The 13,063-nt window shown below is 37.3% G+C and overlaps 1 protein-coding gene across 1 annotated transcript in view; it reads left to right on the forward strand.

Moving 5' to 3' along the window:
* LOC107549303 (membrane-associated guanylate kinase, WW and PDZ domain-containing protein 3-like) overlaps window positions 1-9,951 on the forward strand; it is a 124,594-nt gene extending 114,643 nt beyond the window's left edge. Inside the window, exons 9-19 of the mRNA XM_016230343.1 lie at window positions 1,242-1,273; window positions 1,996-2,155; window positions 3,493-3,587; window positions 3,712-3,904; window positions 4,015-4,194; window positions 4,729-4,914; window positions 5,373-5,460; window positions 5,580-5,685; window positions 6,076-6,213; window positions 7,557-7,692; window positions 8,231-9,951. Coding sequence (XP_016085829.1) covers window positions 1,242-1,273; window positions 1,996-2,155; window positions 3,493-3,587; window positions 3,712-3,904; window positions 4,015-4,194; window positions 4,729-4,914; window positions 5,373-5,460; window positions 5,580-5,685; window positions 6,076-6,213; window positions 7,557-7,692; window positions 8,231-9,234 — 2,318 coding nt within the window. The 3' untranslated portion in view covers window positions 9,235-9,951. The remainder of the gene's footprint in view (window positions 1-1,241; window positions 1,274-1,995; window positions 2,156-3,492; window positions 3,588-3,711; window positions 3,905-4,014; window positions 4,195-4,728; window positions 4,915-5,372; window positions 5,461-5,579; window positions 5,686-6,075; window positions 6,214-7,556; window positions 7,693-8,230) is intronic.
* Window positions 9,952-13,063: the final 3,112 nt, after the last annotated feature.

Consider the following 13,063-nt stretch of genomic DNA (forward strand, 5'->3'; position numbering starts at 1 on the left):
TTAATAATAAAAAAATAATGCCCGCAGTATTACAAAAAATTACTTCATTTTAATCTTAATTTTGAAATGTTTCTCAGAAAACAACATTTAGCATCTAATGTCATTTTTGCATCTCAAGTAATATATTTTTATTTAAATATGTTTAGGTATTTGCACTGGAAATCAAGACAAAATACTGAGTAAGAAAATGAATATGCAGTGTAGCAGAGGACATTTTTCAAAATTAGAATTTTCAGCAGGGAATTACACAAAAGCTCTTCACTTTTTTCACTCATTTTTTTGTTATATCTGCATTGTTCAGCAGGTGAGAAATCAATTGCGATATTTTCCCCACTTAATAAGTTTACATTTTAGCCACACTCCTTTCCTCCACTCTCACCGATCATACTTGAGGTGTGTTTCTGTCCCCTTAGGAGAATGTTATGTAAGAATGATGGACGGTTGATCCTTGTACAGTTGGCAGGAGAAGCCCCGTTGCATCTTTTGCACCCACTCTTTGGGGCTGGCTGGGAATTTGGGAAATGAGTTTAGATCACAGGGGAATTTCAGGATGTGTCTGCAAAGAGTTCTGTGATGATTTATTGTCTGAAGAGCGAGAGGGAGGGGGAAAAAAGATGAAGAAAGAGAGCAAGATAATGCTTTAATCAGTTCTGTTAGCCCTCAAAGGCTGAGTGAGTTTCGTCATTTGTTGTTTAGCCATTAAATTCAATAGAAATCACACCAATCCAGAGAAAGACAAAGAGAAAAAAACCAAAGGTAATGAATAAATTGTGGTCGTTCTGAATTGACAGATGGAAGTGTAGCAACGTCATTATTTTATGCATGACTTCTGTCATTTGCAATGTCTTTCTCCCTGGAGGATTCATAATTTTCTCTTATGTACATTTATTCTATCCATCTTTAATGTCTCCTAGATGATGTGTCATGATTAACTCAGCTCGGTATTGGCTCAGGAAACGCCCCACTTTTAAGCACTTGAATGGCGCTTCCTCTTTGAGTAGCTTTTTAGTTAGATGGATGGGAATTAATAATGTAGCATTGAAACAATGTATTCTCATGCCTTTTTCATATTCGAGAGGCAACAACCATGAAACGCTGCCATTATAATAAGGCTAGAAACTTTTTTATCCCAGTAACGAGTTCTTGTTTTTTTCATCTGTCTGTTGATGAGTGCCTGTTCCCCCATTTTTTCCTCCTTCCGTGCTACTTATGTCTCTCATTTGCCTTTTCTCTATTTCTAGGTCAGACGTCGCCTGTGAAGAGTTTAAGACCTGTGAGTATGATAATAGATTTCAGAGGTGATAATGACCTTGTAGAACTGAGGAAATGGCTGAATATTTTATTTTGTGCTGATGAAGTTTCTTCTCAATTATTGTTCGTACTTGGGGTTTGAGATTTGAACAAACCCCTTTCTGTAAGTACCAAAGTTCGGTAGCTGACACGTCCCACGCCATTTGTACTGAATCGTGTGGCGTGTACTACTTTTGAAGTGATAGGATGTACGATTTTCACTTGAGAATGATGAAACGGGCAAAAACAATCCCATATACTTATATTGAAGAAGGGTTTTGAGGGATCAGAATATCATTGAGAATTATAATTAGGCCCTTTTGACCCTGGCCTGTAAGCACTCTAGTATCAAACTGGTGAGTGTTGTATGGACATCACTCACAATTACTACAATAAATGCTTCGAAAGACCAGTAAAAAAACACGAGGCAAAATGGCAAAAACATGAATTGTATGAGTGTGTTGGGCTTCATTTTCCAATGGAATTACTGATAGACTTTTAAATATTCCATTCTGTATCACTCTTGCGCACACTTGCGTATGAAGTGTGGGAATTTTCCTGTAAACCAGAAGGCCCGATCCCGATTTATTTTCTCAGAGGATATGCCCAGTGAATAGTTTAAATGCTGCTTGTTATAGTCCACATCTGTGTGCACTCTGCTGGTCACTTTGTGAAGTGATATTAAAACACATTTTATTCCAACAGAGACCGGGGTTGAGTGCCAGCACTGAAACTCTGGACCGTTGCCATGACACCATGGTTCCCCAGGCTTTGACCTATCACTCAAACACACTGCCATGCAGCTCTCCAAAACAAGACGCTTCCCTGCACTACAGCAAACCCAAAGCCTTGCCGGAGAGCACAGGTGAGTCTCTGCTGAGCTCATCCAGCAAGAAGGAAACTCTTTTATGTTACTGCACCAAGATGTGGATCTGTTGGATTTGAACATTTGTCTGAATGCTATATCCTGTATCAGATATTTCTTTTGCATTATCTATTTAAATTATGGAAGAGTATTTTCGCCTCAGTAAAAAATAATGTAATAGTGTAATAAAGTTTAAAGTAAAAAAACTGTATGTATAAACTATACGTAATTGAAGTAATTGCCTTATGTTTTATTATAATTAGATATATAAAAATAAGATTATATATTACTGCTGTCAAATGATTAATCACTTTGTGTTTACATAATATATGTGTGTACTGTTTATATTTATTATGTATATATAAATACACATGCATATGTATATATATATTTAAGAAAAATGTGTTGTATTTATATATAAAATATCATTTTTATTATATTTATATTACATCAATTATATATATATAGATGTATATAATTTTTTTTATATATACATGTATGTGTGTGTATTTATATATACATAATAAATAGAAATAGTACACACACATATATAATGGAAACACAAACTTTTATTGTGGGTGCGATTTATATATATATATATATATATATATAAAGGTCACAGTTATGTCTGATGTAACTATATATGATACCGTTGTGAGATACAAAGATACAAATTTGCAATTATGTGATATAAAGTCACAATTATGAAATATAAAATTACATTCTATTTTAATTTAGCTTATTTTATTTAAATAATTTATTTAAAATACATATACAGAACAGGGTTTTTTGTAATCTTTTTTTTCACATTCAAATCATAATACATGAGAAAACGGCACACTGGAGTCAATATAATGAGAGCTGTGGGCAAATGTCTTGTTCTTGCATATATTCCACAATTTGGTTTAAGTGTGTGGAACTTTGAATGAGATTTATGAGCAGAAGATTTTCAGTTAATATCAATTTGTTAAAACGTTGTTGAATGGCTTTGGGAGACTTTGAATATAGTTTGAATGGAGTATTTTATAGTACTTTTTCCCTTTGGAGCTTTACAGCCTGAATCACCAGCCACTATTATTGCATGGAAAAGAGCAGCTGTTTAATATGAGCGTCACGTAAAAAAAATATCATATGGTTTTCAAATGACATATTTGAGAAAACTATCCTTTTAATTTATTATCTGAATGCAGAGACACAGAAAAGGCCATGTGCATGGCAAATACTTTTGCATTTATTTTTGGTTTTGCATTTTTGTGTTGAATAGATGAATGTGGTTAATTCCATGTTTTTCAAATTATATATTGTACTTCCGTGTAATTCTGTCTATTTTTATACAGTACCTCACTATAAAGAGTTGGACGTGTTCATCAAGAGAGATCAGGAGACAGGCTTTGGCTTCCGTGTGCTTGGAGGAGAAGGTGCAGAACAACCAGTGAGTCTCTCATACTTCTGTAACCACATTACTGAATATTTATATTCATGGACTGTATTTATGTGATTTATTAGCAGATAGACTTTCTGTCTTAACTCTAAAACAATCTGTCTAATTTTATTAGGTCTACATTGGTGCCATCATTCCCCAGGGGGCGGCAGAGAAGGAAGGCCGTCTGAGGGCCGGAGACGAGCTCGTTGGTATCGATGGCATCACTGTGAAGGGGAAATCTCACAAACAAGTTCTGGATCTGATGACTAACGCAGCACGCAATGGACAAGTGCTGCTTTCAGTACGCAGGAAGGTCATTTACAAAGGTGAGCGCTGTAGACTGACAGGCCTTAGACATAAAACCAGCGCTGGAGTGTAATTAACTGACTGAAAAGCGTTCATTAAAGGTCAGTCTGTGTAATCTTCTGCTCTATAGATGCCCTGGAGGATGTTGGGAGCGGAGCATTGACCCTTGTGAATGGCTCACCTCGGCTTCCACATATCCAGGTGCCAAGCATCAAGGACCAGGGGTCGTTTGATATCACGCTCCATCGTAAAGATAACGAGGGCTTTGGCTTTGTCATTCTCACATCGAAGAGCAAACCGCCTCCTGGAGGTAACAGCAGATTCATTGATGTACCAGCCGGAGTCATTCGGCAAATAAACAAGAACAAAAAATTAGATATCATTAGAACTGGGAATCAAGACCCTAGTGAAAAATACATATACTAAAATGTATTTGAAAAACATTGATTTCATGCTAAATCTACTACAAATAAAAATACCATGCAATTGTACTTTTGCACAGTGAAAGTTGTTTCTTTATTTTCGTCCACTATAGTCATATATACTGTGTGTAAATGGTAGTCAGTGGTGTTTGCATCACAACTTGCACTATTCATTGAGCATATTACGTCATCAGCGTTGCATGTTCATTTATTTAGATTTTAAGATGTCATGTAAAATACAGTAGTTTAAATTTAAAAAGTGCCTTGAGGCCCCTGTTCCGTTCCATTCCGTTCCATCCAGCTGTTTTAGTTTTACACGACCCCAGAATTGTTACATTTCTTATGATTAATTTCTTATGATTATAAATACAGCACAAGCCATTTCAATTCTGCTAAGTGATTTGCCTAAGTGTGTGTTACAGTGATTCCTCATAAGATCGGTCGAATAATCGAGAGCAGTCCGACTGACCGCTGCGGACTGCTGAACGTGGGTGACCGCATTTCCGCTGTGAACAGCCAATCCATTGTAGAGCTCTCTCACAATGACATTGTTCAGCTTATCAAAGACGCGGGGAACTCCGTCACACTCACCGTGGTTCCTGAGGACGGTGAGTGAGATAATGAAATGTCACATAAATACTGCCGCAGCACATATTCATGCTTTCTCAACCTGTGCCTCATGCTTTGATTTGTCACACTAAGGCAATAATGTAGCTTAAATTGCAAGGCTAATAACCTCAGTGAAATTTTATATCAATTATGCATGCATATTTAAATTGAATGCTTTATAAAGGGCGTTTAGACCAATTATTAGCCTATTTCAACTACAAATCATGACTATACACTGTTCATTTGTCATGTTTAATACATGTTAGCTTGCATGCATGAATTTGATACAACAAAACAGCATTAAGTGGCACAGGCTTTTGCAGTTCAAATCTTCCTGATCTTATTGTGAAACATTCATCATTAATATTACAGAAGTGTTGCAAATGCTGTTTCATAAGGGCTTTAACACTTGATGTTTATCACTTCATATGACAATCTGTTTTTATTGGCTGTTTAGAGTACAAAGGCCCACCCTCAGGAGCCAGTTCGGCCAAACAAAGTCCAGCACCGCAGCACAAGATTCTCAAATCCACTCAGGATGAGAGGTGCAGTCCACTGTTATGTATTTAAACCACTTTAAATGTGCTCATTCCTTCTGTCTATTTGTTGTAAATTAATGTAAATTCAGCCATATACATATACTTTTTGTGTTACTTATGCGCAGATATAATTTGGATATGGATGAGATCAGGGATGAGCTCGTACGGACAGAGTATAAAGCTCTTCCCATGAGTGAACAGGGAACGCTGTGTGTCGCTAGCTCCAAACAGGCAAGAGTCACACTTACATCATGAACTGTGCTTAAAATTTAACTAGAGAACATGTCTACGGTAATGTATAATGGAATATTTCAACATTGCATAAAAAAATTATGCGATCATTCTAGGTATTTAAGCCAAGACTAAAAACTACAATGGAAAATCACATCACAAAATCTAGTCAAGGATTATAATTAATTTCTTCATGCCATCACAGAAATAAATCAAATTTTGAATATATATTAAAATGGAAAACTTATTTTAAATTGTCATTTCAGAATTTTTTCTTGCATTTTTGTTCAAATAAATGCAGCCTAGTTGAGCATAGGAGACTTCTTTAAAGAAAAAAAAACATGACCCATAACTGTTGAACAGTGGTGTATATCTACATTTTCTACCTAGGGCTGTATTGCGGTAGAGTTGGAGCGTGGACCTCGTGGTTTTGGCTTCAGTCTGAGAGGAGGAACGGAGTATAACATGGGCCTCTACATCCTGCGACTGGCTGAGGACGGCCCTGCTCTACAGGACGGCAGGATACTCGTCAGTACAGCACACCACTCTTTAATAACTCACATATTGCGGATGGAATCTGCTGACTTTTTTCCATCTTCTGCAGTGATTTTAGGGAAACATCTGCGGAGTGCATTTAAATGTAGTAAAAGATTTAAGGGAAGCTGAATACTATACCTTTTTATACTCTAAATATTTCAAAATAGGATGTCCTTTTCATGGGTTTGATTCCCAGGAAATACATGAACAAATATATAGCTTGAATGGAATGTGGTTTGATTTGGATGAAAATGTTTGCCAGAAGAATTAAAGGCATGAACTGCCTTTTTATTATTTTGTACTGTTTTCTGAGGTCCACTTATAATGTTATCAAGGCTTTTACATCAAAAACATTTGTACAATTTAGAGGTAAAAGGCTATTTTCTGTCCTGTTTTGACCCCCCTCATCTGAACACTCTGTTTGAATAGACATAGCGGATTGTAGACTTGGAAGTAAAAGTTCACTGCTATGATTGGCTAACAGTTGTATATGTTTGACAGCCTACATCGTTTACAGATGGACGCTGCTGTGTTTTGGTTTAAAAATGCATAAATACTCAGTACATATAAAATCATCTGTAATGACAGACAAAGCAAAAGTGATCACGTAATGAAAACAGTTACACTTGTGTGGCGCGACATCAGGTTCAATATAGTCAGCATAGCACCGTCTTTCAGTTTCAAGCTTTCTGAATATCCTGATTTTGCCTCGTTTGTAAATGCATCCGCTGTAAAATCAAGGGAAAAAAGGACCAAGTTCTTACTGGCACATCATTAGAAATAAAGTTCATCAAATAAACTTTATTTTTTGGTTTCTACATAGACCTGCGCGTTTGCCTCTCTCATAAACACTACATGTGTGAATCGGTGGGCAGGGCTAAACAGACAGCAATGTAGAAGCAGGTGTTGATCTTCTTCTGCGGAGGCAGTGTTTAGCCACACTATCACATCATAAAGTGGCACATTCCACAAACTGTCGTTTTGACTTATTGACTTTAATATAAGCTGTTTTTAGACTAATGAGAGTTGAAACTTACAGATTGTTTTTATAGCACAATGACCTCTTATATACCAAAATATCAAGGGAATTTTGATTTCTCAGTTTATGATCCCTTTAAATGCAAATGTTAATGGACTTTCAAGGCCATATCAGTCATCACCTTCTTGTCTGCAGTCAATTGATATGGGTTTTTCATTGGCGGATGCTGATACATGAAAAGCAAGATATTTTGGTCTTTAACTAAACTCATCACCTCTTATGGCCTGAACCAGAGACCACTAAGATATTTCAATAATGATAAAACACATAAATGATCTTATGCCTGAATGTGCAGGTAGGAGATCAGGTAGTGGAGATCAATGGAGAACAGACGCAAGACATTAGTCACACCAGAGCCATTGAGCTGATCCAAGCTGGAGGAAACAAAGTGCTACTGTTACTGCGACCGCAAGCCCTCTTATCAGAGAACAGTGAGTTATAACACACAAACACACGATGATGCTGCTATATACGTAAGCATGCTGTAAGACAATCAAGACAACATGGGTTGCTTGCTAACTTCAGCTTTCTTTCTTTCTCTCGTTCTCTCGTTCTCTTCTTTGCAGGTTGTGTAAGCTCCTCTGCGGTGTGTTACTGCCCCCAGGAGCATCATCACTAACAGCCTCTTTTCCTCTAGGTCTTTTATTCTTTGGTAATGGGACTTTTACTAGACTTTCTTTGCTCCTTAAATGCTAGTCTTTTCTCTGCTTTATTGTGTACATTTTTGGATCTGTGAAATATGTTCATGCTCTTTGCAATCACAACACCGTGAAAAATGGTTTCACTCAAAAATATAGCAGGGCAATGCATTTACATAGCAATTCATTAGCAACCAGTCACGAAACAGGCAAATACCACTCAAATATAATTGGTTACCATGGTACATTTTTATAAGACCTTAATTAGTCATAGTATTTTAATTCTAGGCAGTGGAACCAATGCACATCTTTTCGCCCTTATGTTCTGCAGGAGATGTTATCCTTCCTAATCCGCCGGGATCCAACACTTCCAACATTCCTCTCAGTTCTCCTCTCCTTCATCCGCCATCCACCTCAGCGAAGAAGGAAATGTCAGACCTGACAAGCTACTTTGCCCGTTCTCGCGACTCCTTGGATCTGGCCTGCGAGGATCCTCACTCTAAAGACAGCAAGAGGGAGAAGCGTGCCAAACCACCAAACGCCAGCTCTTCCAGAGTCCCGCAGCAACGGCGCATCAAGAGTCGGTCCGCTGAGAATCTCCTTGATCTCGGAGATACAGAGAAATCCAAAAGCCCATCCAAAGACAAAGCTTGCAGCCACAAAGAAAATCTGCAACAAAGCACTCGAGACTCCCACAAGAACAGAAAGTCTTGCCAACATAGTCGCTCAGTCAGTCCCCAGAAGTCAAAGCATGAAGGACAGGAAGAAGTAATTGGCGAAGCGCAGGGACGGAAAAAGGAACGTCGTGTGAAGGGGACGGCGAGCTTGGACCAGAAGAAAAGTGACGCTGAAAGAAGGAAAAAACAGGAATCTAGAGGAAGGAAACTAAATGAGACCCAAGAAGGGGAGGAGAGGTGGAGAGCTGAGAGAAAAGTGAGAAACAAAGGAGAGGATGAAATGCTTGAGCCAAAAGGGGAAATGGAGCTCAAAAGCACCCGAAAGAAGAAAAAACAGAGAGATAGAGACATGCAAAATGAGGACACCCACATATCGAGCAGAGAGGGAGACAAGAAGAGCAGACAAACAAAGGATAAGGGGGATCAAACAGAAGAAAACAGGAAGGAAATGATTACAGATAAGAATGAAAGCAAAAGAAAAGGAAATGAGAGCAAAGACAAGAAATATGACATTGTCACCACAGATGTGGCTCCAGTCACCACCAGGGCGAGTCTAGTCTTTGACCACCCTGGACCCTTGAGCGACGGCCTTTGGAAGATCCCTAGTTTTGCACGTATCCTCACGCACGAGGAAGTGATGCGAGATGTTTGCGAATAGTTTGGCGATCCTTGGGAATAGAAGGTTTAAGGCCAGAAACATACACAAGTACGTGAATGCAAATGCTTCTAGCTGTGATTTCACACAGTTCATCATGGATTGCAAGTTGCATTCTCAACATTTCAGCACTATCGTGGGAATATCGCGAGTTAGTTAAACTATCGACATGTTTATAGCTAGCTACCTAAATAACATCACATCTGGTTTATTGGCACAGACATTTGAAGAAAACTAGAGTACAAGACTAAGCATCTTCAAGAGGTAGTCAAAGTACTCAAGGGGCTGATTGAGATTTCTTTATGCATCTATGTACAGCAGGTCAGTGTTTCAAGCATTTGCACTTGTGTGGAACATTGCCTAGCCAAACTTCTCCTAACATGTTCCTTATACTGAAAAAAAAATCTGATGTTGAGTTTAATAATATAAAATTTATGGAAAAATTGATACAGCATATAATACATTCTACTGCATAAACTCAAAAATAAAAAAAGTCTGTTACTTGTGAATTGTGGCTTGCAAATAAGCCTCATGTTGTTCCAAACCTTTTTTTCTTCTGTGGAGCACAAAAGAAGATATTTTGTAGAATTAAGTTCTATAGTGTTTGTTGTCCATACTATGAAATCGATGAGACCCAAAACTGTTTGGTTGCCAGATTTCTTTGAAATATTATCTTTTATACCCTAAACCGTTTTGGGTCCCATTGACTTCCATAGTATGGACAACAAATACTATGGAAGTCAATGGGACCTGAAACGGTTTGGTTACCAAATTTCTTCAGAATATCTTCTTCTACAGTGCAACAAAATGGATTAATTGTTCACAGTAAGCTCAAAAATATGCATTTAGAAAGTAAATAGGGTGCATTTTTATTTCACGGCAACTTTAAACCAGGTTGTTTATTACTTAGATGGGTAGCTATAAACAAGTCGACAGCTTAGAGGCACAGACATCTCAAGGTCTTAACTTTATCGCCCGTTTGAATAGAGAGGTTTGAAACCGCTACAATAACACAAATCATGTATCTCCAGTGCATAGACCAAGCATTCACATGCTTGTTTACATACTTTCCAAGAGAGAATTAAGTTCTATAGTGTTTGTTGTCCATACTATGGAAGTCGATGAGACCCAAAACTGTTTGGTTGCCAGATTTCTTTGAAATATTATCTTTTATACCCTAAACCGTTTTGGGTCCCATTGACTTCCATAGTATGGACAACAAACACTATGGAAGTCAATGGGACCTGAAACGGTTTGGTTACCAAATTTCTTCAGAATATCTTCTTCTACAGTGCAACAAAATGGATTAATTGTTCACAGTAAGCTCAAAAATATGCATTTAGAAAGTAAATAGGGTGCATTTTTATTTCACGGCAACTTTAAACCAGGTTGTTTATTACTTAGATGGGTAGCTATAAACAAGTCGACAGCTTAGAGGCACAGACATCTCAAGGTCTTAACTTTATCGCCCGTTTGAATAGAGAGGTTTGAAACCGCTACAATAACACAAATCATGTATCTCCAGTGCATAGACCAAGCATTCACATGCTTGTTTACATACTTTCCAAGAGTATGTTTTTGGCCTTGCACCTTGTTTTTCTCCATGTGGCTTCAGAGCGTATCATGTGAACCATGTTCATGTGCTTCTCTTTGGACAGTAGTCAGCATGAACTTCTCATTCAAATTATTTAAAAAAGTTTGTAATAAGCAGTCTCACAAACAGACTGATTCGATATGGAGTTTAATCTAAACTGCTTTATGGAGATCATTGCTTAATCGTCTTGGACAGGCAATTTCTGAGGCTTTGTGGTCAAACACATGGAACTCCGTTTTGTCCGGACAGCCTCTTTTAATTTGCTTCTTGCCAGCTGACATTAAACAACATGAGGACTCCGTCAACATCACAGTGCAATCCTTCCTTATGCAATTTAAAGGAGCACGCCCCATTAATCACCAAAAACAACAATGCAAGTTTATGTTTCGGTTAAAAACAGCACGTCTTTACCCCAAAGAATCATTTTTTTCCCCCTGCATGCAAACTCCTTGTTTTGTTGCATGCGTTTTAGACCCGTGCAGTTTATCTCTAACATTTTCAAATGGTGTAAATAAGAACTGTCTTGAAGATTGGGGGCTTTACCAGAGACTTTTCAGACTGTTCTCTCTTCCATGTCTTTGATTCCCTGATCTCCAAATATTATAATTGCAAATGACCAGAAACTTGTGCTTTAATATACCAAGAACATGATCAAATGTTTATTTATTGAAATATGTATATGAATAGATACATGTAGCTATAACAGATTGTGACATTGATTTCGGTGTAGAGGTGTAGAGGTCCAGGCTCTTGCTAAGCACCCTGGTAGTTTTACCTTGTAGCAACTGTTTTGACTTGTCACAAAACAAATGGTACATGCAAATGTATTTTTAAATATGGGAAAATATTTATTTTTTTCCTGGACATGCATGTCCAGTCTGCTCGAGATGAAGGCAAGCAGTGCAAGCAATTCATCCCCTCGGTTATGAGGTTATACTGTACTTTACAGCAGTAAAGCTTTGGTTTATGACCATTAGAAGCCAATGCGCATGGGTGAACCTCATGAAGGTTGTCAAGGGGTCATATTTGATCTCAAATTTAAAAGAAAATATTTTGCATTAAAGGAATAGTTCACCCAAAAAACGGCCAACAAAGAATAATGGGTGCCGTCAGAATGAGAGTCCAGACTGCTGACAAAAACCTCACAATAATCCACATGACTTAAGTACATCAATTATTGTCTTGTGAAGTGAAAAACTGTGTGTCTGTAATAAACAAATCCATCGCTTCTGGCCAAAATACTGACATATTTGTTTTGGACAGTTTTGGCTTGTAAACTGTGTTTAATCTTTGCATCTTTCCCTCCTGATTCACACAATAACTTTTTTTCACTGGAGAAAGCAATATCACGTAAAAAAACGTCTTGATGAATTTGTTTCTTATAAACGCACATCTTTTTGCTTCATAATGTAAATTGATGGACCGGAGTGGTGTGGATTACGTGTGGGTTATTATGACGTTTTTATCACCTGTTTGGATTCTCATTCTGACGGCACCCATTCACTGCAGAGGATCCATTAGTGAGCAAGTGATTTTGGGTGAACTATTCCTTTAAGAAAATAAAGCCTGCTTTATTATTATTATTATTATTATTATTTTTTTAATATGACATTATTTTTATGACAATTAAGCACGTTTACTCTTCAAATTACTGTATTTTTTGCATTAGGTTTAATTTAAACTTAATACATTTAATATTAAAATAATGTAATATTTATGTTGCACAAAAGTAACGAGTATGTCATAAATATGACTGCAGTGAAAAGCAAACCTTCTGAATCAATTACAGAGAATTTTTAGGGGAGAGAAAATTCATGCATACTGTCACAATGAAACAAATCATAAAAATCCTACAAATAGACTTCATTAGGCTTCATTGTCTTTATGCAAATTTTGATTTTGGAGGTGAAATATGATCTAGACAGTTTTCTGTGATATTCACCCTAATGTTTAATGATTCAGTCTGTTAAATACAGATTATAAAGTAGAGAAAAATGATCCCTCCTAAAAACAGGAATGTTGCGGGTATAATGTCTTCTATCAAACTATCTATTTTAAGATCATCAGCTAATTTTTTCCATGCTTGCAACACTTGATCGGTTGTGAGAGGTTTGTGAAAGGGCTATTTTTGGGGGGTTTTGAGGTCTGAAATGTGGCCAAGATAAACATGTAAGGTGTGATTTCATAGGAAGTGATATGATCTATCAATACCAAAGGACTGGTGGCCGTTCCATATGC

Source organism: Sinocyclocheilus grahami, unplaced genomic scaffold, assembly GCF_001515645.1.
Source record: "Sinocyclocheilus grahami isolate Dianchi unplaced genomic scaffold, SAMN03320097.WGS_v1.1 scaffold368.1, whole genome shotgun sequence".
NCBI classification, from domain to species: domain Eukaryota; kingdom Metazoa; phylum Chordata; class Actinopteri; order Cypriniformes; family Cyprinidae; genus Sinocyclocheilus; species Sinocyclocheilus grahami.